We start from the raw sequence: 25,131 nt of genomic DNA, 5'->3' as shown, positions 1-25,131 counted from the left end.
TTTCATCGGTTGCATTGTCTGATACTGGCTAAAGTTGATTAATTGGCTTTCATCGGTTGCATTGTCTGATACTGGCTAAAGTTGATTAATTGGCTCTCATCGGTTAACATTGTCTGACACTGGCTAACATTGGTTAATTGGCTTTCATCGGTTGCATTTTCTGATACTGGCTAAAGCTGATTAATTGGCTATCATCGGTTGGCATTGTCTGACACTGGCTAACATTGTTTAATTGGCTGTCATCGGTTGCTGATACTGGCTAACATTGATTAATTGGCTGTCATCGGTTGGCATTTTCTGATACTGGCTAACATTGGTTAATTGGCTTTCATCGGTTGCATTGTCTGATACTGGCTAAAGTTGATTAATTGGCTCTCATCGGTTAACATTGTCTGACACTGGCTAATTTTGCCTAACATTGCCTAACATCCACTGACAATGCCTTGCATCGCCTCACATCGCCTCACATCAATTCACCATCAATTCCCTCAATTCCCTCAATTCCCTCATTGCCAATCAACACCGGCTGATATTGTTGCCTGCCTGCTCCCACTAGCCAAGGCCCCAAAATACCAAACCGACCCCACCCCAAACTGAATAGGCTCACTACATGAGCCCTGTATGTCCATCAAAATAGGGGGCACGAACCTTAAAGACGGCAGTTAAAAGCACCGGCATGCTGACTCCCAGAATGACCCTCTTTGTTAGTGCCTCCGCAAGCTAGCATCAATCGCAAGTCACCCAGGACGTGGTCTACAGTGGCGAATATAAGTCCAAGTAATACCACGAAATTTGAACTTCCAAGGGAAATTATAAAGCGTCAAACTCCCCAACATGTTATGAAGAAAAGGATCGGCTCAAAACTGTGGATTCATTGCACACAATTTTGCATCGAATTTTGAGTTCATGTATTTTATTGATGGATTTTTTTAGCACCACTAGCACCAGAATGATTTCATATCATCACTAAAAAAACTTGTATAAATTGTATTTGGCAACTGAAGCGCTTTTGTTTCAAACTAAAAACCATTGGTCTAGATTGTTCAATTGTATGACAATTTCTATCTTAATGCAATCTTTCTGAACTTTTTGGCGGACTGTTTACTCATATAAATTACTCTTTTTCAATTGGTTATGATTCGTTTCGCTCGATAGTATGTATTTTCTTTCAAATAAAATGTTTTTGTTAGCACAACATAACTTGCGTTGTGTTTTCTAGTACAATGGATATGTCCTAAATAAATCTCGCTTCCAACCTACATTGGTCCCAAAACGCCTTGGAGATGAACCAACTGAAATTGAAAAAGTCCTGTGATGATAAATCTGATGTGTGAATTATTCAAGCCTTTTTGTTTCCCGCGATTAAATTTATTTTGGCGACAAAACCAGAGACTCTTGCAATGTCAGTCTAGCACACTACTATGAAAAAGTGTGAATTATAGCAAGAGCTTTGATCTCAGAAAACTTGATACCTAGGCGAAGGTTTGCATCGATGAATTCTGGCCTTGTCTTCTTTTTTGCATTTAGAACCTATTCCTTCTAGTCTCTCAAATTACATGATTTGTTCTCATTTGCTTCTTTTCAATAAAAACACCTCCTTATGGACATTTCGTTCACATGTTCAGCCCTCTTATTTTGAGCTTATACTCGCTAAAAGGTTTGCTCTCCCTTTTTTGAAGTACCTTTTGGAAAGAGCCATTTCACTTGCAGATGTTTTTCACTCCTACCTGCTAAACTTCAATCGAAATACATTTTTCAATAATATTTTGAGTTTCTAACATTCAGGACCCCTCAATATCAGTTTACCTGCTGAGTGGAAGACTCCGACAAAAAAAAAAGTAATCTTCAATTTTTCACCACGCTTCAAATTCCAACCTTGGATATCTCACTAAGGAATATATAAATAGAACACTCTAAAAATAACGGAACGCCCATCCGATAAAAAAGTCACGCCACCGAGAAAAAGCCCGGTTCTACTCAATGCTTTCTTATTTTTCTAATCTGCCGAAGTCAATGATCGCCTTGCAAATCGCAAATCCACGGAAATTCAACAATATCACCAGCCAACTCCTAGATATTCATATCTGCCTGGCGCGCTCCATCAGAAACCCGGACCTCCCGACCCCAGACCGCGTGGCCTCATATTAGACCCCCATAGTGAACAATCAGCATACAGAAATACATTAAACTACAACAAAACAGACCTATCCAGCTCATCCAGCCTTTTACTAGAACTCCATATTTCCTATTCTCTGCGCTTTTCTTGTGTCTGCTCATTACATCTAATCTGCTCGCTAGATATCTACCTTTTTCTAGCACACACCTCGCTCTCAGCCTCACAGAAAGTATATGGCGCCAGATAACCAGGAAAATATCGCCGAAAAGGCTCTTGATCGCGAGATCGTGGCAGCTCTCGAAAAAGGCGCTTTGCCGGGCTTCTCGCTCAATGCAGAATTGCTATATAACTGGCAAACTGAGCTCAGTGACATGACGACAGACCCGTCCTTTTTGCATGACATTGTGCGCCACGCAGTTGTGCTTCAGTTCCCGTCTGGGCCCGTCTATTTCACAAAGGAAACTACGGCTGTGCTATCACAGTGTTTGAAGACCCTTGAAAAACTAGATTGCGACGTCTACGGCGACTTCAAGCACATCTTCTACGAGGTCATTTTCTGGGTCTCCACGGCGCTTTACACCGCCAAGATTCAGCTTTTTCGCCACGGGTTCCTCGCCTTTTTGATAAACGACTTTGTCACATGCGCCTCCGCGTTGCATCTGGGGTCTTCGGATCTCGAAAAGTCGCTTTGTCTCTTGAAATCCAGGCTTCTCGGCTCGTTTTTAGAACTAGGATGCAGTGCCAGGCAGTTCAAGCTGCTCTTCTACCCTATGTTTGCCGGTGCCTTCCAGGTTTCTGTGGAAACGAAAACAGCGCTCCTTAATGTGCTTTTTGCCTATCTTGAAGCATGTCCCACACAGTATCTGGCCCTTCTTTTCAACGATTTCGCCCTTGCGCCACTCGTGATCCCCTTAGACGACGACACGGCCGTTCTGAAATGTTTTACGATTGCCACGTGGATAAGACTTAATGGCGCTCTCGCACCGGACTCGGAAACCGACACCTTTCTGCCGCTCACGCTCTTTCTGTTGGTGAATTCTGCTGACCACGAGCCGCTCATCGTGCAGATCCAGCTTTGGCATGACAAGTTCTTTGTCAACACCATAAATCGGGGAAACGGATCGAAATGCCGCTTCATGTTCAACCACGTGCTAAAACTGCGACTGCAGCGCCAAGAATTCACACATTTTGTGCTCACCTACGACAAGTACCAAAATCTTAATCTATACATTGACGGCGATTACAGCGAGTCCATTCCGTGCCCGGTGATCTCAAAGGCTGACACAAGATGGATCAAACTATATGTGGGTGACCCGCTGGACCCGCTGGAACGGGACAATGGAGGCATGAACTTGTTTTCTAAGCAAGAATTGTTAATAAATAATCTTGTTGTCTTAGACATTGCTTGCACCTTCGAGTGGGTTAGCCTTCTATTCTTCTTGGGTATTGGCTATGATTGGTCACAGAAAGAGTTTCTGGAGCACAACATCACGGGGTTCTTGGATCACTTATCTAAACAAAACTACGTCCTGATGAGCTATCGTGTGGCAGACATTCTCAGCTCTAGGGGCCAGCAAGTGCCATACCGCATGGAGAGCCACCAGCGGCTCGCACTATCAAAGAAGAAACAAGTGCCTGTGGGAATCCTGTTACCAAACAAAGCACAAATGGTCAGTCTTTTGGCAGAAACAAAAATCACCACTGCAAACTTTCTTTTAGACATAACCAACCCGCAGTTTATCGAGTTCATTGCCAGGGCAAATGGTCAGCAGATTGTTCATCACCAATTCAACGCTTTCTGCAGCTCGCTCTATTGTTGGGGAGGCTCTGCTCTCTTACTTTCGATGATGGAAGCCATCATGAAAGCCGACTATACTGATCTGCGTCATCGAGACTTCTTGTTTTTTGAAACGCTGCGGTTGCTTCTCTTATGCTTGGAGAAAGATGTCCAGCTCAGTCAAGAGTTCGAGACTAGTGATGGTTATTGGGCCCTTGCGTTGTTGATCGACTGTTACAAGTCAAACTTCAACGCAAATCTAGAGCTCAAAGATTGGTCTGAATTTCAGATCCCCGCTTGCCCATCAAGAGATGAACTCAACCCAAGTCTCTTGGGAGGCAGCTATTTCAGAATGATCATTGGCTTCACAAGTGCAAGCGACAATTCCGGACCTTACATTTCCAATCCACTTGCATTTCAAACGTTGGTGCTAAACTTCGATATTTTTTCGAGTACTACCGGCTTTTCGAGCCTAGAAAGGCATATCCTAGACTTGACAGCTACAGAAAAACACCACTTCTACAATGTCAAGGAACTTAGTAAAATGAAAGTCCTTAAAAAACTTTTACAGCACATCAAGTCCAGCATTATTGAAGGAACGGACATGGGAAAAATCAAACATTTATCCCAACTACTTGCAACAATGATCAAAGTGGAAGTTTCTGTTGAATCCATAAAGCTTGTGTCAAACTTTGTTATTTTTGCTCTTTATAACGAGCCCTTCAGGGAAGAATCGCAGCTCATTGGTCTTGAAGCTCTAGTTGCCTTGACAAACACGCTCTGCGGTTCTTCTTCTTTGGTGAAACTGCTCAAAAAGTTTTCTCGCTCTATTTCCATTCATTGGATATTACTACTCTTAAACTTTGAGGGTGAAAACAAGCATATGTCAGCAAAAATTGTCTGCTGCGCAATAGGACTTTTATCCAAGTTTTTACGAGTTCTTGGCCCACATATGATCAAGCGTTTCTTCCAAGCCAATAGGGGGCTCAGCGTGCTAAGCTATTTCCTTCAGAACTGGTGGAATAATGATAGCGTTGTCAGTGTTCTCTTCATGAACAGTTTTGGTGTTGATAATGATAATTATGGATCCGAGTTGGATTCACTTCCTGATCTCATCAGAAACAAAAAACTAACCCATACTACTAGGGCCACTTTGATTCCAGATTATATTAACTTGTTGAACAAGTTAGTTTTGACGGGTTTAATTCAATTGGGACAGAAACAAGGTAAGGTCTTGAGCACCCCCAGTTCCCCACTTAGAAGCTTCCTGACCGGGACCTCCATCAATGACCAGGTTTCAGAACTTTATCTTGACGTCATGCACCTTATCAATCAAATCGCAGATATGATTGAGACTGGATTCTCTGAATCCGTGGCACTTCAGGCTATTTTTGTAACCAAAGACTGGCTTGAAGGTGCTTTCGAAATAGTTGCGCACTTAAAAGTTCTCGGAGAAAGCTCACATCCTACAACGCAAATCAAAATTGATTTTGAAGCTTGTTTGACTAGGTATGTCTCTGTCTTGAGTGCCATATTTGTGTCCATGCTATTAGACGTCAAGAAATTGCTTAGTATCATGAAGCTCCTTAGCGACATTACTAAAAAGTTGATAATTGACATCATTTTTCCAAACATATTTGGCCATATCAATGGATTTCTTTTCAACTCAAATTTTATCTTCAAGGAGCTGGAATTTATCAAAGGTGCGACAGAAATACTTAACATTTATCATCACGACTTTGTGCTCCAGAACTATTTCATCAGCCGAGAAAATTTGGATGCCTACTTAACTTGTCTAGTCGCTGTCATAGAGACTAGTGATACCCAATCATGCGTGATGCATCAACTTGGGCCAATTTTGGGACATGCGCTTATAATGCGTTTATCGACAATCTCTCATACTACAAGCGATACAGACGAGTTTGATGAGGAACTCGAAAATGACTTCTCTGAGGACCTTGATGAAAACGTGAAGTTTTGCTTAAACAAGCAATTGCTCATCTTAGATCTGCTGGTTTTGAATGACACAAACTTGCGTCTGACCATAGAGCTCATAATGGGAAATTTTCTCAAGTTGTCCCCACAAAAACAGTATGAACTTTCTGAGCATGTGCTTAATTTCCTCAGATCTGCGATTGTTATGAGAGAAAATGACTTCAGTCAGATTATGATACAAATGACTCATGTAAGTGACTATCAAAACTCAAGCGGAATATTGTCAGAGTTTTTCTCATTTTTAGCTACTCACAACGACGAGGAGACTGTGAAGTACATCCAAAAATTCCCCACCACGAAACACATTTTCAATAAGAATTTCCATTTCAGGCTCAGCAAGTTGAGAGACATAGGTCATGTTAGTGTGTTAGATATGATGCAAGTGGTTATAAACAGTGGTGGAAATCTCGGGAATACAAATAGTGCACAGTTACAAAGTTTTGAGAGAGACTGTAAAAATTTAAAACTGGGCACTATAACTCAAGAACTCATAAAATACAACTGGGATCTTCAAGATACGCACGAAAACTTTCAATTCCGGTCTACTTCATACATAGCCCTCAAAGCGGACGTGCACAGGTTGCTTCAAGAGTCTCCCATAACCAAAACAGACTTCACGCTCGACTATATTGAAGGTGCAAATCGAATGAGAATGTTGCTTGTGAGCGAAGATCAGATGCCAGAATCTGAAAAGCTAAGCTATTCCGTAAAAGTGCCCAGAAAAACGTTAGACACTGCTGAAATCCAAAATGCCGCAAGTTTGTCTCTCGAATCTGTCTTTTCTGCATTTGGAATCCAAGACTCCTTGTTTCTGGACCCTTCAAGCTTGGAAGTTGACTGGAATGAATATGAAGAAATAGATGAAAATGGAGAGTCTAGCTGCAGCATCAAAACTTCTAATGAAGATCGAAACAGAAAGGTGCTCCGCAGTTTATACTTTGGTGACCAAATTCAGGCTTTGTTCAACGTCTCTAAAGTTGGTGGATTGGATGCTGTCGAAAGCTTAATGATTTTGGGAAATAGCCATCTCTACTTTATTGAGAACTTCTTCCACTGTGATGATGGAAACGTTGTGGATATCAATGAGGTCCCGCACGAATGGAGAGATCCGTATTTGCAATTTATCAAACCGCAAGCCACGGAGAATCAAGGAAACAGAGGCTATAGAACTAAAATTTGGAGTTTGAAAAGCTTCGCTTGCGTTTGCAAGAGAAAATTTTTGTTACGTGACATTGCCCTAGAACTCTTTTTTGATGACGGCGCAAGTCTTCTCATCACATGTTTGTCGACCAAGCAAAGAGATGCAATCCATGGTAGACTATCCCCTTACTCTTCGGGCGAGAGTTTGGATAAAGATTTAAGAGTTACATTAGAGGTATCATCATCATATTCTCTGCAGCTTTCGCAAAGCACTCAGTCAACGGGTTATTACTTGAGGTCAAGACTCGCTTCTGCATTTTCGGCTGGCTTTACCGGTAGCCTGAGCTTTTCCGAAATTACGAAAAAGTGGAAGATGGGTATGATGTCAAATTTTTACTACTTGCTATCTATCAACACTATGGCTGGGCGCACATTTAATGATCTAACTCAATATCCTATTTTTCCATGGGTCATAGCTGATTACGAGAGTTCAGAGCTTGATTTCAGCAATCCAGAAACTTTCCGTGATCTTTCAAAACCCATGGGAGCTCAGTCTTCGAAGCGTGCCGAGGAATATCGAGAAAGATTTGATGCACTCGCTAGCATGGATGACGGCAATGCCCCTCCCTTTCACTACGGTACTCATTATTCATCGGCGATGATAGTCACTTCTTATCTCATCCGACTTAAACCTTACGTGCATTCTTATCTTCTCCTTCAAGGTGGAAAATTTGATCATGCCGATCGTTTGTTTAATTCCGTCGGGAAAGCATGGACGTCCGCGTCAAAAGAAAACACTACAGATGTCAGGGAACTTACCCCTGAGTTTTTCTATCTTCCCGAATTCTTAGAAAATAGGAACCATTTTGAATTTGGGGAGTTGCACGACGGAAATATTTCGAATGATGTCGTTCTTCCCAAATGGGCTAAAGGAGATCCCAAAATCTTTATTGCGAAAAACAGAGAGGCTTTGGAAAGCGCTCATGTGTCCGCAAACTTACATCATTGGATAGACTTAATATTCGGGTTCAAGCAAAGTGGTGAAGAAGCGATCAAAGCATTGAACGTATTTCACCATCTGTCATATGATGGAGCTATAAATCTTGACACCATCAAAGATGAAACAGAAAAGCGAGCAGTAATTGGAATGATCAACAATTTTGGTCAAACGCCCGTGAAATTGTTCTCCAAACCTCACCCGATGAAAGAGATTTTGAACATGCCATATGTGCTGCTTTCTTTTGCAGAAACAAATAGGAAGTCTCCAGTATGCACTTTTGATTGTGGGTCCAGTTTCCCCATTGGGAAACTAGAGATTGGCTCGAAGTCTAAAAAATGGGTCGGAAGGCCTCCACATACTTCTTTCGAGGACCAGATTTTGATTAAAAAGCCATCACTTGGCCCACATGATGTCGCGAGTGGCTCTTTGTTCATCAAGAGCACTTTATTCATGAATCTATACCTGAGTAACATCTCATCGCTTGTTCAAATTGAAAATAAGTTCTTTATAACCGGCTCAAATGATGGAATGATTCACATCTGGAATTGCTCGCTTCATCCCACTTTGAGTGTAAAGATTCACTCTGTGCTTCGGGGCCATCTAAGCGCAATAAGATCGTTATGTTACAGCAAGGCTTTCAAAATTTGCTTAAGTCTTGATGCTGAAGGTGGAATAATCCAGTGGGATATCACAAGATTTAAGTTCGTTAGGAGAATCAGAAATTCTCTGCCCCTGGAAAATTCCAAGTTGCTTATGGCCATATCCAATGATACTGGAAACTTTTGCACGGTCAACAGCACAAAGTACAACAACATCTTGACATTGTATACATTGAATGGAGATGAAATTGCCCAAGCCTCACTCAGGCCAGGGCATATCACAGCAGTCTCTATTGCGCAGGCCAATGATTCGCTTGTGGAACTGCTCAAGACAGATTATCAGCACTCATACTGGAAAGATGAGTATGTTGTTTTAAGCTATTCTTCCCCGCAGGTGAGCTTACACATTTACAAACTTCAAGTCAATACTAGCGGTTGGGCTTTGGTGTTGGTTCAGGAAGCAGACATCAAGAACTTTATAGGCGGACACGTCACATCGTTGCAGGTGTATAAGCAGACTGAGGTTTGTGAGGAGGATAGCTTGAGTCGTGGGAGATTGCTGTTCGTAATTGGCGACTTTAAAGGCCGAGTGTACGTCTGGTGATGGCGGATGACATCTTTGAAATCGCACAACCTGATGCTTTTGATTGTTTTTGGGTGGTACATAGATGGACTATGTTGAGTCTGTCTACGAGACTATGTCTACTCAAGACAGAAGTTCAACCTGGAGGCTAGTCGAACAAAAATCAATCCCAAAAGCTCTATGTGCGTTGTACTTGCGTCTTTCGATATATAGCCTAGTATATTCAAGAACGGACTGAGTGGGACATATGTATAAGGGTAAACGCTACATGTGTCCTGCTCCAGCCACATCCAAAAATTTCCAAACAAGAGTTGATCTTGGTGCTGCTGATATTCACCTGTCTAGAATACTCAAGAATGCATTGGACAGACTTAGCACTTGAAAGTCTCCGACTCCTGCCACATAAGACTCGGGACTGTTCTCAACTCGCCCAAATTACAGTTGATTTCAAACAAGACTCGTTATCTTAGGCGGTTGTTAATAACTCGTTCAGCGTGTTAGTTCTCCTCTTGTACTTGGCCACTTAAACACGGTTGAGTTCGAAACTGACGTCGCATACACCACGGTCCGCATCAACTAATCTGCTCGTACATGGGCCGATTCGGAACTACAAGAAACCATGTACTTGCAAACTGTACATGATGACCCAAAGAAAGATGTGTGGAAAAGCTGGAATGCGTGGCTGTCATCTGCGAAAACGCATCAGTCACGCCCAAAAATCCCACTACCGACCGCAGCTCATAGCTGCGACCGGTTCGCTCTAGGATGCGTTGTAGAGAGCCGCAATTCTGGGATTCCAGCCGAACTGGTGAATTGTAGCCCTACAATAATACGCATTCAGAATACAATAGAGAAAAAAAGGGAAACGTGATGGGCAGGCGCGCACGCGCAGTATATATACTCACGCGTCCACTTTGCCGGGTAACCCCACTACCGTATCAGGCTGAGGTGAACTGAACTATCTGCAAAGCCATGCTACATAAATAAATCTCTATGTACGCAATGTTGGCTAGGTTGTATGTATGGGCAATATGTGTCAACTTCATCATGGCCGCGGGGCTTTATGGCCGTTTCGAAAATGTGCCCCAGGAGGCACGTGATGCCGCAGGGTCTGGTATGGAGACCCCATAGTGAATGGCCTCAACTTTCAAAGCCGAATCGAGGTCCGGCTCACCGAAATTGGCGATTTTAGAAGCGTGAAAGAAAAGACGCTTCCGGTGAACCGAGACTATGCGTTTGAAGCGCCAGATTTGGCCGCGGGCGAATACGAACTCACCATTAACGCCTATGACTTTATAGTGCGGGCTCCAAGGTGGAGAATTTTCGTAGACGACACAGAAACTAGAGCATTTGTGGATGCAATTGCGAGCGAGTCATATAACATCTCTTCTCAGCAAATTATTCAGCGTGATTCCCCGTTGACTGTGCCGATCTCGGGGTTCAAAAGCTACTACGAGAGTACCGAGGGCAGGCTCACAGAAGTACTCATGAACAGTCCGTTCGGGTTCATTTTCCGCAGCAAGCTCTATTCACTGTTGTTTTTCGGCACGCTTGTGATCATGGCTTTCCCATATGTGATTCCTTACGTGGCCCCTGACTTTGCTGAGCAGTACCAGAAAATGCAAGCTGAAATGAATGCGCCTCCTCAGGAAAACAAACCAATGGGGGAGATTCTGAGCAAAGCAGCGCCGAAAAATCAGGCCATTTCGGAAAAATATTCGAATTCAGGAAAACGAACTCGAAAGAGAGGGTGAAACGATCTCGAAAGAGAGGGTAAGGATATGGAACGCTGGAGTCGAATCTTCTGTGAAAAAGGTCAAATAGAGGTTCAAACCCGCCACTTGTCGTGTGAAAACATGTCTCATGTTTTGTGATTAACGGTTTGGTTGAATAATGTGGCGATACAATTAATCTGATGTTGGACATCTGTATCGAGCTCGACTCCGGGGTAACTGTGTGTGGTTGTTTTATTATGTTTTTCGCTAAACTAGCAAAATAATACAGCTGGTCCGACCCCGATACCAGGTATCTGCTAGTCTGTCAGCAAAGTGCATGCGTCTAATGCGGCGTTAGGATTTTCATTGAACCCAGTGAATTTTTTTTTTTTGAGAAGAGCACCTTGCACTTCGATCTATAGACTTGACAAGGAGAGGAGCAATTCTCATTTATACGAATAAAAACAATGATGGGTATGCTCTTGTTTCGAGCGTGAGAGTCCACTCCTCATGAGCAAGTTCACATCCAATCAAAACATTTCTGTCAACGCCATTTCGATAATGAACGGTACGAGTTGTCGGGACTCACACCGAATCAAATTTAGGTTGCTCAATCATCGAAGGTTGATTTCGGAGTTGAAAGCTCGAATGAATTTTCGGGGAGCAACAACAATTTGTACCGTTGTGTTATACCCAACATGACCTGATACCCCTGATTATTCTCGGCTTGAAATTGCCCTTAAGTCATTCCTACGCTTCATATACCCAAGCCACATTTCCACTAAGCTCATATTCATGATTGCAAGAATCAAGTTTCAGCCCAGACAGACTGAAAGTCGTCCTTCACATTAAAACCATTCTATTAAAGTTCACTACAGACGTTAAAGTTTGTTTTCCCCGTCGGCGAACATGTCTGGCTGTTGATTCAGACAACACTTTTGCCTCTTGAAAATTGACCGAGGTACATCTGTCAGCCATGGCTCTGCACCAGTACTTCAAGCCAAGTCTATGGAGCAAGACTAATACTCTTGCTCGAAAATTCTAAGCAAGGCGGTTTTGTTCACGTACCTTGCCGTCCAAATTCCAGGCCTGGTTCGGAGCCTCGACTTTGCGTCCCACATCTCGCAGCCTCCGAGCTACGCGTTATGCCAACACAAGCAACTTGGGCCAGATTCAAACCCCATTTTGAGGGCTTTTCGGATTTTGGAATGTAGATTGGACTTCTTCAGTCTTGATGGCGAACTTCGTGCAAGCCAAGAACGAAGAAGCGTTGCACCATGCAAGTGGTCTCCCCGGGCATGGAATCATACTGTATTGGTCATTTTCCCCGGAAAGTCCCAGGAATGATCGTGTCTTGTAACCCATCAATAGGTCAATACCGCCGGCAATGTCGAACAAATGCCTAAGGCATGGGGCCAAAATTAAGTGGGCCGGCGGCCCTGTGGTTTGCACAGGGTCACCGTGGAACCGGTGTATTGGCACATTCCACCAGAAGCGGCAAAACCGCCAAAAGCTTCCACGCTGGGTAAGCGGAACCGCCCAAGACTGCATGGCCCCAGAAACGGCAAAAGAGCCTTGTTTGAAACCTCCCGCTCTCTGGAAGCCCGCTGTATGCGGCAGTCCAATGCGGCGAATAGCACACAAATGCTCGAGTGAAAGCGGCGTTTTGGCCTCGGTCACAATGCCAGCCAGGGAAGATGGGCCCGTGCCTTGCGGGGGACGCCGCTAGGAAGGGCCCCTGGCGGGTTCTCCCACAGGGAACCATACCAGCAGGCCATGGCGCGCTGCAGGCGGCCGCAGCCATGCCGGGCTCACACTTTCACGTTGAGCCTGGCCCCCACGAGGAGGTATCGGCACACGCCCCACGACACGGTGCCCGCCACGGCAAAACAGCCGCAGAACACCGTGAAGTTGCGGTAGCTCGCCACGGAGCTGTCGTCGATGATGGCCGAGCCCACGGGAATGCCAAAGAGAATGCCCGTGCTGCTGAACGTGTACATGAGCCCGTAGCAGCGGCCAAACACGGCGACCGGCGTGAACAGCCCCAAGCACACGGGCGTGAGGCTCAAGATGGACGAGCTGCAGAAGCCGAAAAACGCCGCGAAGCCCCAGAGCGCCGCGGAGCCGCCGCCGGGGAGCCACACCGCGAAGATCGACACGCAGAAGCCCGAGAGCATCACCACCATGGTGTTCACGCTGCCGTAGCGGTCGGCCATGAGGCCCAGGAGGTACCTGCCCGGGATGCCCGCGGCGTTCAAGAGCGTCAAGAGAAGCAAGGAGTGCTTCTCGCTGAAGCCGTGCGCGAGGGCGTACGACGCCAAGTACGTGACCACGCTGAGAAGCGCGATCTCCGTGAGAAACACGCCCGCCACGAGCGCCGCGAACCGCGGTTCGCGGAACGCGCTCACGTCGAGGTGCCGGCGCATAGATGCGGCGAGCCGGCGCGTCTTGGACGCGGCCTGCTCCGGGGGGCTGTGTGTGCGCAGCGTGAAGCGCAGCTCCACGAGAAACACGGACGCGGCCAGGAGGCACACGGCCACGGCGCCCACCACGCGGATGGCCCACGCGTAGCCGACGGACCCGTACAAGGCCTGGAGCACGAGCGGCCAGATGGTGCCGCCCACGGACCCGCCCAAGCTGGCGAGCCCCAAGGCCTTGCCGCGGTGCACCAAGAACCAGTGGCTCAACAGCGACACGAGCGGCGGGATGGCCAACGCGTGCGCCGTGCCCAAGCACAAGGAGAGCGAGAAAAGAAACGCCACGATCAGCAGGCTGAAGCTCAACGCGAGGAAGCCCGCGAAAAGCAACGCGGTGGACGCCGCGAGGAGCTGCTTGCTGCCGCGCCGGTCGAACACGGGCCCCACGAGCGCGCCCAAGAAGAACGGGAGGCACATGTAGATGGAGAACACCCACGACACGGACGACACCGCTTCGCCGGCAAGCTGGTGCGACGACACGTACGCCTGCACCGCGCCCACGGCGTTGAGGATGCCGAAGTGCACCATGAGCCCGAGGTGCGACCCGAGCACCACCAGGTACGCTTTCCAGCCGCCCTCGGGGTAGCTGTCTGTGGCGCCCGGGTCTAGCGCTGGGGAGTCCGAGAAGTCCGCCGAGAGCTCGGAATGGCGCCCGCCGCGCGGGCCGCTTGTGTTTGTGTCACTTCCGCTTGTGTTTGTGTCATTTCCGCTTGTGTTTGTGTCATTTCCACGTGTGTTTGTGTCATTTCCACGTGTTTTGGTCGTGGATCCGTGGCCCGTGCTGCGAAGCTCGATTGAATCGGAGGCCATTATAGGATACCGGAGAGAGCCTGGACAGTGAGTCGGTGGCGAGTCCAGAAACGGGTTGATCGGCGGGTCACTTTATTTCGAATACGTACGATTACGTGCTTTCTGCTGCGCTGTTTGCTGTACGCCAGAGCAGCGGGTAAAAAGAGGATGAAGGTTGAAGAAGCACCCGGCCTCATCTGAGTCACGCCGCAACCTGGGCTATATGCAGGACGGGGGGTTTTTAGGCCGCCGCCTCTGGGCCTTGCTCGTTCTAAGGGTGTGGCTGAGGGCCCCCGTGGACTTGGTTGTGTACTGGTTAGCGGTAGAGCAAAGCATGTATATGGGGAACTTGAAGCCAAGGTAGAGAGGCTCGTTGCGCCTGCGCAGATAAGCGCGGTGCATGGGTTTGCCATGAGCGAGATGTATTAGCAGACTGATCGGGACTCAAGCCCCAACGGAAGTGATTCGATCTAGGGGACAGGAGGGTTATGATTGGATAAGCTACATGTTTTACTTTTTTAATCTTGTTTCTTCTAGTTTTTTTATGATTTCTTGGTGATATTGAACTGCCATACTCTTCTGTCTGACTCACCGAGAAATGCGGCTCGGGGACTATTCACTTTTCATTCTTGTGCTACTTGGGCCAGGCTGATCGTCCTGGTTGACTGAAAGTATTTCAGAATTTGTGGCGTTTCTGAGGCTGGCTTTCCCAGAGGCAAAATTCGGGGCGTAGGCCGTTAAGTCTTTTCTCTGGTTAGCCATGGGACAGTGCACTGGGCGAAATCAGGATCAATCATAAAGCACATGTGAAACATCCACCTGTTTTTGGATCCTCTGAGTACCGGAGTATTTCTGAAAGACGCAGGTACTCTGAACTGCTGAAAACCCCACCCTTTGCGCACCCAGTCAATGGCTCTCAAACCGTATGTCGTGAGTGTAAATGAGCAAAGGGTAACGTGTGTAGATGCCATCTTTCAAAACCTCCGTCTTTTGAAAAGTGGCAGGATTTCAGAAACCTCCACTTCAACAAAAACAGCTTTTAGTCGCGGAATTGACAATGTTGTACTGTGTTTTCTGGCATTGTGCAAGGTTTATTGCGCAAGGACTCGACACAATTGCACAGTATTATGGTTGGGTCAGAAGTGGCTGGACTCGAATAAAAAAAGAACCAGAAAATAGCTTCCCCTCTGGAATGTATTGTTCTTCTCAACGAAGCTCTGGGAAACGGTCACAATTCCAAGAGACTGTGCTACTAATTCGTGTTCAGTACAGCATATCGAATGAAGCTTTCTTTCATTTTTAAAAAGACAGTTTACTCTACTTTGCTTTCCATGTGAAGACCCAAGATGTTCAATTATGTGCTTGTGGCCACAAGTACTTTCATATTACTCATAACCCACAAGTCTTGATCAAGCTATAATTCTTGAACCAGGACGTTCAGAATGCATTCATCAGTATGTCCACAGCAAGCTTCAATTTGAGTACTCATAATCACACATTCAGCCTGAAAAACGGCTGCATTTGTTTGTCATCTCCCAGATATCACGCTCAAGCTCTGGACCCTCTTGGGCCAATAGGCCCGTGTCCTCATTCAAATGCAGCTCCAAACAACAGCACCAATGAAGCTGGATCACCTCAAAGACAACGCGTATTTAAAGCAACAATAAGGGATTTTCAAGCACTAACGATGTTTCAGCCGAACGTATGTAATAACGTTGTTGGTTTAGCGGCAATACTGTCATGAGTACTGATTATTCCTGACTCGCTTTTAAAACGGTGCCTTGACAACCAATCTGCTGATCTGTTAGTTGTGAAGTCAAAGCCTGGATTGGTCGAGCTCCACTCTATCAAAAACACATTACACCTAGACTGCAGCGATTGAGTGTCTTTACAGCAACTTTGATTGCTAAGAAATTTTCATATATTCAATTCAAATTTAGTTTCTACTTTTAGCGCTTAAGTAGAAAACACGTACGATTTTTGAAAAGGATTGAGTTTGGGACCTTTTGTAAGCTATATTCTTAAATTTTATCTCGTAAGTGAGCAGGAGCAAATCAAGAAGCTGCGGAAGAGTTGACCACATTTCAAAAAGTATCAAGAACAATCAATGAGAGTTCAAAACATCTTTTGTGATAGGTTTCGACAAAACCTTACATTTATGGTCATGAAAATTGATAGCTGTGGAAATGACGCAAGCAATTTGAATCTCTCGATCACTAACATTTTGAAAATGTAAAAAACATTATTTTATTCCATTCATCTGATCTAGATTTTTCCCCACCCTGGTCCTGAGAGTTCCGCAGAAAATATTTCAGGCTATTAGTCCTCTCAGCTATACTTGAGTTTGCTGAAAAGTTGTTCCGTCCGTAAGTATACCTTTTTCTAGTTAAAGTTCAAATTTATCTGTTGTACAAATAGGTAGTATATCACTTATTGTTTTATATAAACACTAGCAAGGGCAAGGTAAGCAAAGGACAATAGCTTTTTTAGGGACAAGAAAAACTTTTCTAGCAAAGATTTTAGCGAACAAGGTACCATGTACATGGAAGAGCCGAGATATCACTCATTCCCGTACTTCATTTCAGTCTTGACATCAGCCCGGTAATCTGGCTTGGTGGCACTGGAGTATTTAGGATTGGACCAGCCATTCACATAATTAAAGTCAGTGTTGGCCCAGTGTGCGAAAGGATACGATGGTAATGTCTTGACTGGCGTGTTATCATCAATAAGTCCCTTGTCCTTCTGTGCCTGTATCAACGAATCCAAATAGTCCGAAATATGGTTTCTGATAAACTCAAAGTTCTTATACTTGATAATTTTTTCAGGCGCTTCGAAGATGATTTTCTTAAGAAGCGATGGCACATTGGGCTCATCCTTCATCTCCTCAATTGAGTAGAAAATTGGATGGTTTGTGAAGATGATGGCCTGTGACTTGGGCAACCGCCTCAACGTCTGTCTTTCGACACGCACGTTAAATTCTTTGGGGTCGGTCGACTTCATGTCTTCCTCTAAATTGGGCACAAACTTCGGCAACTGGTAGATGTTGTTGACCCTGAGCTTGTGGTCCCAGGTGATGTACCACGAGGCTCTTTCTACCGATGAGCTCGGCTCCAACCGCTCAAACCATCTTTCCATGGACTTTTTCAATTTCTCTTGGTAGTATGGCACGTCATCGTGAATCACATCAAGATGCTTCCCGATTTTCAGATCAATGCCAAAAGACCCGCCGGGAAAAGGCACAGCTGCAGCCACTAAGTAATGCATACCGTCCTTTGGGTTCTTGAGCACGACATAGAAGTCCTCCTTGGCCATTTTTGTGACAAAGAGTAGCGGGTGTTCCTTCAAAGGTAGAGTCATGTCCAAGATCTCCTTGGTCATTTCGTTGCGAACAATTTTTCCATTCTCCTTTTTATCAACCAAAACCGTAAAAAGCAAAGGATACCGGGCCACCATGTGGTCAGCAACGGTCTCCATCAATTCCTGGCACGCATCGTAGGCCTCAGGGAGCCAGTCGATATTCTCCTTCCCGTACTGGTGCCAGATACGCTTCTTTTCTTCGATATAGTGCCAGTAGTATTTATCCATGTCCAACCAATGGTTCACATCGAGTTTGTAGATGGACATGGTCTGATGGTACGGCCACCGGAAAGGTCTCCATGGTCTGTCGTCATAATTTTTCACCTGGTCAGGCGTGATCATGAGTGGTGTGGGTGTGGGCATTCCCTGAGGGAGTTTTGAATTTTCTTTTTTCCCCTCCGGTTTGGCTGTTTGGCCGATTTTTTTATGGAAATATTGCGGTGCTAATGATGAAAGAGCTGTGAGCAAGAGAATAACCGCACCAAGCGGGATGTAAAGCGAGTCTGGGAACAGCACAAGAGTGCTTTCCCAGTTCAGGGTAGCATTGATAAACGTCTCTTCCATTTTGTGAAGCCTTCCTGAAAAAGAACTGAATACCTTGCTCAGTCCTCGTTTTGCACGGCGCGCAAGCTTTGTGTTTTTGGCTTGTTGACCTCTGCCAGTCGGAATTCAAAGTATAGCCTTCTCGTAAGCTGGAAACGAATAGCACGCAGGACCCTACGGCTGCTGTTTGTATCAATAATTCTTTGTATGACAATGCCTGTGCGCTTGCCAAGTAAGATGGAGTTTTCTTTGAGCTTGAAGGTATCTCCTAAAGGCGGGATTCGAAGTACCAGTAAGGAGTTCACGTGGTGCGGATATATCGCCTGGGCCTGTTGATGGTCCGTGAAGATGTAGAATTTAGGTATGTCTTTTTCAGTTGTGCTAGCTATGGTTTTCTTCTTCTTGGATTTAAGCATTTTGCAATCTCCTTGTGTTGGTTTTGTCCAGAGATAAAGGGAAACCATGCCTGTGAATGGGTGCGAAAAACCGACTGTGGATGTGCACATAGGGCTGGGCTTATCGGGCACTGCGGCTTTTCCTGATTCAGGTTAAGATATGCGAAAGCCCCGGGATCAGCCACAGCAAACATTCTAATTGTGGGTCCTGTGGATCTGTGTTGGATACAATTTGGAGCAGCCGAGGGTGCTCTGATTACCCAAGTTGAGTGGGAGGTTTCATGCACGTGATTCGGCCTGCCCCCGGTTTTCACTGGATGGTATCTTGCGTGATAAATTTAGAGAGCTCTCTTTGGCAAAACCATAGATCTTTCTAAAATCTAACACTTTAAGTACCTTGTGGAAACGAATGTCTTTTATAAATTAGAGAGCTGAAAAAATGAGAGAGAGATCTTGTTATTGAACAACTGAGTGTATATGTAATTGATCTGGTGTACATGAATACATGGACCATTAGGAATTTCGTTGGAGGTGCCGACGGGACAAATTCTCGTGTTTCACAAAGCTCCCATCTAAGGTATAGTACGATCACAAGGAGAGGATATTTTCAGGGTTTTAGAAGATCGTGATCATCAGCTTTGGTTTCAAGATGCTTCAAACTGTATCAAACCGACCCTGAATATTAGGAGATACTCTGAAAGTCAGATCATATCCACACAGTCCATTTATATACAGTCAAATTACAACAATGATGCTATTTGGTGTGCTCCTAAAGAATATCACATTACTTGTTGAAACAATGCTTAGCCAATTTAGTTGCGAAACTCGGCGAAGTCCGCGGATCTTGAATGCTGAAGCTTGAATTGAGTGACTTTTGTCGGGCAGCAAATTGGGAGTGACTCAAGATTCGAGTCTTTTGATTTCTAAACCCTTGCAAGCGATTATTTAAAATCCATTGAGATCCCATCATTCAATGTGCTAGTGCACTCTTGAACTTTCCTGAGCACAGCGATTGGGATTTTTTGCGCAAGATCTGGAGACAGATTGGATTGGGATAAATAAAAGAAGCGAATGAAATGATTAGTTATGATCCATGAAAAATCTTTTCTGTACGGTCTCTGGTATCATCTTAACGCTGATGGCTGTATAAGCCTGAGGCTCAGACTGTAAGGTAAATTCTTCTTTTTCGGTCTCACTAGTTCATGAATCCAGTGGAGGATTCCCCGATGCTCTTGTTCAACGTACGTTGTAGGCACGTCGCAACAGACGACTAGGCAAATCTTTGGTTGCAGATTTCTTCGATGGCACTTCTTGACCAAATAGTCTTTTTCACGCATTCGTATCCGATCTGACTTTTGGAAAGCCTGCAAATCTCAATCTCTTTTGCTCTCTTCCAACTGCACTCAATGATCATTGCATTTATTTTTGCATGTATTCTTGGCATTACAATAAAGATTTGCAAGAAACAATGAATCTCGCAAGATACATACATTAGCATAAGGAAAATTGGCACTCATTCAAAACAGTCGTTGCAGACTCCTTGCAAGAACATGCCTTCTGAAACTCCAGATCAACACCTACAAAAAAACATGTGATTGATCTTCAACTATGGTAAAACAATAAAATTTGTGTCTTTCATGAGCCATCCACCCCTATTTGCGTGACGAAGAAGGTGAAACACGGTGTGTCTGATTGAGATATACAAATAACTTCAACAATGCCGATTCCAACCATTTCTCGAACCGACAATGTTCTTATACCTGCGCTAAGTTTCGTACACGAGCAAAACGAGATATTCACATTCAGAAATTTCGACGGCTTATTGCGGGCGGATAGTGTCGCAATATCGCAGACATGCATCTATTTCTCTTATTCTTACCTTAATCCACGCGGTGCTGGCGAGCCCGCACAATTAAAAGAATGTCAATTTTATCAAAGCGAACAAAAAATCACAGATGCTATTGAGCATTCCATACTTAGACTAATTGCTGGTGATGATTTTAGTATTGAGCGGCAATAATATGTCTCAGCAATTTTATGTTTCACGTTTATTGTTTGGAAACAGTTGCGCAGTGCGAACGCACGGTATTTCTTCCCGAACATGTCCCATTGTTCAAAATTTCCAGATGCACATTTATCCAGATCCCAAATTGAATTACGAGTAAACAAGTAAATACAAAAAAGTCACACAGAGATTTGATTCATCATTCCATGGTGCACTCACTTGACCGACACCGTCATGAAGTGCTGTTATTAAACTCCACCCTTAAGTAAGTCTTGAAAGCTACAAAACGCCTCTTTTTTCTGGTTGCTTTATCGGAAAGAACCAGATTTAACGACATTCTTATTCGGACTTCACGCATTGGTCTACTCGCCTGCCCAAGTTTTGAAGTTCAAGTCACAATTAGACAACATCACCGAACCGACCTTCCCACGGCCAGATCTTCATACAACAATGTTACCCCAGTAGTTCAAGCTTACCTTAGCCGCCAGCACTCAAGGCCGCCTACAGACAGAGCCGAGTCCAGGTTTCTTCCTCCCGCAGTCAGTAAAAAGCCCTGTCCCGCAAAACAAAGACAAACATCTACAGCGAAATTTCATAAAATGTACATTTTTGATGATGTAGGGCCTCGAGACGAGACCTGTGGGAGAGGCACATTAACCCCGGATTCGACCCGGTGACTGCTCCCCATTGCAGAGGAAACAGCACACCAGTCTGATTAAACACTATAAAAGATGAAAGACTCCAAGAAGGAAGCACAACAGTGCACCCCGCTTACAATCTTCTACCTCTTCTACCACCCTTTCTTCTGGTGGAGTCCGAAGGAACTGGGGTGACGTCCTCGATTCTGCCGATTCTGAGGCCGGATCTGGCCAAGGCTCTCAAGGCAGCTTGACCACCTGGACCTGGGGTCTTGGTCTTGGTTCCACCGGTGGCTCTCAACTTGACGTGGACAGCAGTGATGCCAACCTCCTTGCACTTCTCAGCGACATCTTGGGCAGCCAACATAGCGGCGTATGGAGAAGACTCATCTCTGTCAGCCTTGACCTTCATACCACCGGTGACTCTGCAGATGGTTTCCCTTCCGGAGAGATCGGTCACGTGGACGAAGGTATCGTTGAACGAGGCGAAGATACGGGCAACACCGAAGACAAGAGAACGGTCTGGACTGGTTAGTATAATGGCACAAAGAAGGGGGTTTGTAGGGCCTGGGAACTGGGTAGAGCATGGAAACGGCGGTATCTTTTTTGGTGAAGATTGGCTGGCTTTGCTTAGCAAGCACAGGTGGGCAAACCGAGCCAAAAAAAACCTTTTGGAGGCGTTTTGGCTGCCACTCTGTTTGAGTTCATATGGATATGGCCCTGGTTTAATACAGGCAGCGTAAAACAGCCAAAAATGGGCCGTTTCGCTCGGATTTTTCACACATCGGCGTGGAAACGGGGTCTCAAGCGCCCGGCACCGGTTCCGTGGGGGTTGCTGGCAACATACCGGTAGACATGTTTACGGATGAAAGTTGTGGGTGGAGAGTGTGCCGTGAAGAGGATCGAGAATTTTTTCTCACCAGAGTCGCGGCGCATCCTGGACACCGGCGGGAGTGCACACAGACAGCTGCTTGGGCGCGTGCGCATTAGGGCTTCAGCCCTACTGTCTGTCGGAGTCCTGGGGAAGAACCCGCTGGATACCGAATGACGCAGGATTGCCAGGGCTAGTAAAATAAAATTCGCCTGTTACAGAGGAGACGGATATTTTGGAGCCAGGCGTTGCAGATTCTGGGTGGTTCCCACGACATGGCTCTATGCGGAAGCTCGCGCACGGCAATAACCAGTCTAGCGGACGTCTGTTTGTTTGAACCCGCCGCTTTGAAACATGAGCAGAATGAACATGAAAGCCGCTGTTCTGAGCAGACGCAAGCAAGCACAGGCCGGCTTTGCTTTCGGCTCACTTAAATGTATCAGTGGGCAGTGGGTGCAAAAGTACGGGCGGCGATGCACCCGTGCACCAGCCATAATCACTGGGTAGTGGCAAGCAGGCTCTTCTATAGAGGCACCAAACATTAGTTCGATGCTAGGGGAACGCCGTTTTCGGGCGGCGGCCTACTCTGGTTTGCATGAAGCTGCAATGAGATTGTTGCAGAATTGCGCTGATGGTATTATTGTGCAATGTGTAAGGGTTAATATCGCGCTGTATAGCACTGCTATTGCATCGTATACTGTTAATGTCGTGCTGTATTGCATTACTATTGCATTGTATGCTGGGAATACTGCGCTGTGTTGCGCTACTTACGCATTGTATGAATGGCAATACTGCGCTGTATTGCACTACTATTGCATAGTATGACTGTTAGTAATGCGCTGATAGTACTGTTAATGCTGCACTGTTAATATTGCCCTGTCGAACTGTTAATATCGCGTTGTATAGCACTGCTCAAAATGCACTGTATGGCACTACTATTGCATTATATGACTGTAGATACTGCGCTTGATTGCTCTACTGCTGCAATCTACATCACTGCCGCAAAATGACCGAGAAGCTCTGCTACAACTACGCCATTGCACTGCTACTGTCGCACTGTTATTATCGCACTGTTATTATCGCACTGTATTGCTCTGTTACTATGTTCTTCCTCTATACAGAAACACGCCTAGTAGACGAAACCCAAGATCTTACCGGAAACGTGCTTTCTTCTGGCCTCCTCGTGGTCCATGATACCAGCAGAGGTGGTCAAGATGACGTAACCGAATTGTCTGGCAGGCAACAAGTTGTCGGTCCATCTCTCGATGTCGCCGATCTTGACGTTGAATCTTGGGGAAATGACACCACACTTGTTCAATCTACCGGTCAATTGCACCACGATCTTTCCGGATCTGTGGTCGTCGACGTACTCGAACTCACCAATGTAGCCGTGCTTTTGCATGACCTGCAAGAACTTGATGATGACCTTGGAAGAGGGTCTGATCAAGACCTGTCTCTTGCCGGTCTTCTCGGCGTTGTTGATAGCGTTAAGGGCGTCAGCGAGAACGGAGGTTCTGGTCATGTTGTCTGGTGTGGGTAAAAAAAGAAAAAGCCGAGGGTTCAGACATGTCTTTTTTTTCACCCAGCACCGCGGCCGGGGGCCGCCGCACCCGTACACCAGCTTATATCGGGCTGTTCCACCACCGCAGGAAAAACAGCGGATTCTGCCGCTTTTGCAGTTTTGGGAGCATAGCGCCCATAGCGCCAGGCCACTGGTTTCGGGGCTCTCTTTAAAATTTTCAGGCCTGGTCTGCTCGCTATTCTGGGCGGGGCAGAAATATCCAGAGGGCCATCTCAAGAGAGCACACCCGTGCCTCCGGGCATCCAAAAAGCAGTCACACGCGGCCTATGCCCATGGCCCGGCAGCAGTGAGCGCCGCATGCAGGATGGACGGTGTCGGTGAGAGAGTGCGCTCGGTGGTGGAGCCGGCGGGCCTGCACACAGGCACTCGCCAGCAGCCCGAGCATCCCAGGCAGCGAAAAAAAAAGTTTTCCTTCTGGCTTTGATCTTTTTGAATACTCACCAAACTAAGATGCCCGTATGTACTGACGCAGTCCCTCGCCCACTTCCGAAGCAGCTCTCGTGACTGAACACATGGACAGAGTGCCCGTTTTTCCAGGCTCGCTGGGCCCATTTTGGACCGCTACGTGGGCACCAAAAGCCCATAGTTAAGAGTTGAGGGCTGGTGGATTTTCATACCCCTGTAGTGAATCCTCCCCAATCGTCTCAGCTCCTTTTTGGTGTGATCGGGACACCCACCAGCGGCGCCGTTTAATTCGGTCTTTCGGCGGTTTCAGAAAGCGGCTCGTTTGTTGACTTGCCTCATGACAGAACCCCATACTAACTATTTGCAGGCTAACAAGAGTTTCAAGGTCAAGCAAAAGTTGGCTAAGGCCTCCAAGCAAAACAGACCATTGCCTCAATGGATCAGATTGAAGACTGACAACACGATCAGATACAACGCCAAGAGAAGACACTGGAGAAGAACCAAGTTGGGTGTCTAAGCGCATAATTGTGCCGGGCCTCTTTCATGTACTTTGTATAGCAATACACCTGATCATATAATAGTGTGTGTGGCAGCATGGCTGCTGTATCTTGTAGTCTATAGCCTTGGCGACACGGGCTCTGGATTCTGCTTTTGACTTTACCGTAGACTTCCTCTGGTTTTAGTTTGCTGTTCATATTCGAGCTCTCACCGACACTTGCACCAAGCACCGGAAAGCCGCAGATCATATTTGGGGCCCGGTATTTACATGTGCTCTGGAGGCCAATTCCCCGATTGGCGCAAATTGACCGTGGGCCTCAAACACGCGTGTTTCCTAGTAGTGTCTTGTTTCTCAAGGCGCGTCTATCTCGCCGCTAGGCCTCTTTGGCTTTCAGGCACACTGTTCCAGACGATGTGGTTTTTCTGATCTTGATTAAATGTCCTGGATTAGTTTAGCTTTCTTGGAAGGAAAGCCTCGCCAGGGCAGAGGTCCTCGTGTTTGCATACTTCGTCCGCCTCTAGTAGACAGAGCTTAGATATCACGGTTTTCCCGGATATTCCTTCTGATTGTCGATTGCGCTTCTGGCCCTCCCCCTGGATCCCCTCCCCCCAGACAACTACATCAGCAGTCAGTAAATACCATTTA

At 46.0% G+C, this 25,131-nt stretch overlaps 7 protein-coding genes across 7 annotated transcripts; 3 read left to right on the top strand and 4 right to left on the bottom strand.

Annotated features, from left to right (window-relative positions):
* Positions 1 to 2,886: 2,886 nt before the first annotated feature.
* Positions 2,887 to 9,231, top strand: BPH1 (Bph1p; the record flags this gene model as incomplete). Its single annotated transcript, XM_018857524.1, has 1 exon — positions 2,887 to 9,231. The coding sequence occupies one exon, from the start codon at positions 2,887 to 2,889 to the stop codon at positions 9,229 to 9,231; it is 6,345 nt and encodes a 2,114-aa protein (XP_018712127.1).
* A 1,103-nt stretch (positions 9,232 to 10,334) lies between these two features.
* Positions 10,335 to 10,964, top strand: METBIDRAFT_41541 (uncharacterized protein; the record flags this gene model as incomplete). Its single annotated transcript, XM_018857418.1, has 1 exon — positions 10,335 to 10,964. A coding segment is annotated over one exon (630 nt), but the record flags the coding sequence as incomplete, so codon positions are not given.
* A 1,772-nt stretch (positions 10,965 to 12,736) lies between these two features.
* On the bottom strand, positions 12,737 to 14,635 carry METBIDRAFT_87680 (uncharacterized protein; the record flags this gene model as incomplete). The annotated part of the gene is made up of 2 exons (XM_018859284.1): positions 14,086 to 14,635; positions 12,737 to 13,992 (listed from the first exon to the last, which is right to left on the bottom strand). Exons 1-2 carry the CDS (start codon positions 14,210 to 14,212, stop codon positions 12,737 to 12,739), a joined length of 1,383 nt encoding a protein of 460 aa, XP_018712125.1. The 5' UTR covers positions 14,213 to 14,635.
* A 2,115-nt stretch (positions 14,636 to 16,750) lies between these two features.
* On the bottom strand, positions 16,751 to 18,112 carry METBIDRAFT_41743 (uncharacterized protein; the record flags this gene model as incomplete). Its single annotated transcript, XM_018857445.1, has 1 exon — positions 16,751 to 18,112. The coding sequence occupies one exon, from the start codon at positions 18,110 to 18,112 to the stop codon at positions 16,751 to 16,753; it is 1,362 nt and encodes a 453-aa protein (XP_018712124.1).
* A 3,150-nt stretch (positions 18,113 to 21,262) lies between these two features.
* On the bottom strand, positions 21,263 to 21,986 carry RPS14B (40S ribosomal protein uS11; the record flags this gene model as incomplete). Its single annotated transcript, XM_018858893.1, has 2 exons — positions 21,263 to 21,651; positions 21,977 to 21,986. 2 exons carry the CDS (start codon positions 21,984 to 21,986, stop codon positions 21,263 to 21,265), a joined length of 399 nt encoding a protein of 132 aa, XP_018712123.1.
* Positions 21,987 to 22,870: 884 nt separating this feature from the next.
* On the bottom strand, positions 22,871 to 23,892 carry RPS22A (40S ribosomal protein uS8). Its single transcript, XM_018858388.1, has one exon. The coding sequence runs from the start codon at positions 23,520 to 23,522 to the stop codon at positions 23,130 to 23,132; it is 393 nt and encodes a 130-aa protein (XP_018712122.1). The 5' UTR covers positions 23,523 to 23,892; the 3' UTR covers positions 22,871 to 23,129.
* A 432-nt stretch (positions 23,893 to 24,324) lies between these two features.
* METBIDRAFT_41590 (60S ribosomal protein eL39) lies at positions 24,325 to 24,504 on the top strand (the record flags this gene model as incomplete). The annotated part of the gene is made up of 1 exon (XM_018857431.1): positions 24,325 to 24,504. One exon carries the CDS (start codon positions 24,325 to 24,327, stop codon positions 24,502 to 24,504), a length of 180 nt encoding a protein of 59 aa, XP_018712121.1.
* Positions 24,505 to 25,131: the final 627 nt, after the last annotated feature.

Source organism: Metschnikowia bicuspidata (genome assembly GCF_001664035.1).
Source record: "Metschnikowia bicuspidata var. bicuspidata NRRL YB-4993 chromosome Unknown METBIscaffold_3, whole genome shotgun sequence".
Taxonomy (NCBI): domain Eukaryota; kingdom Fungi; phylum Ascomycota; class Pichiomycetes; order Serinales; family Metschnikowiaceae; genus Metschnikowia; species Metschnikowia bicuspidata.
Note: the sequence above shows the minus strand (reverse complement) of the source record. Positions and strands in the feature narration are given on the sequence as shown.

Excerpts from the sequence above, each read along its gene's own strand:
- RPS22A (XM_018858388.1), bottom strand. The coding sequence starts at position 23,522 with ATGACCAGAACCTCCGTTCTCGCTGACGCCCTTAACGCTATCAACAAC.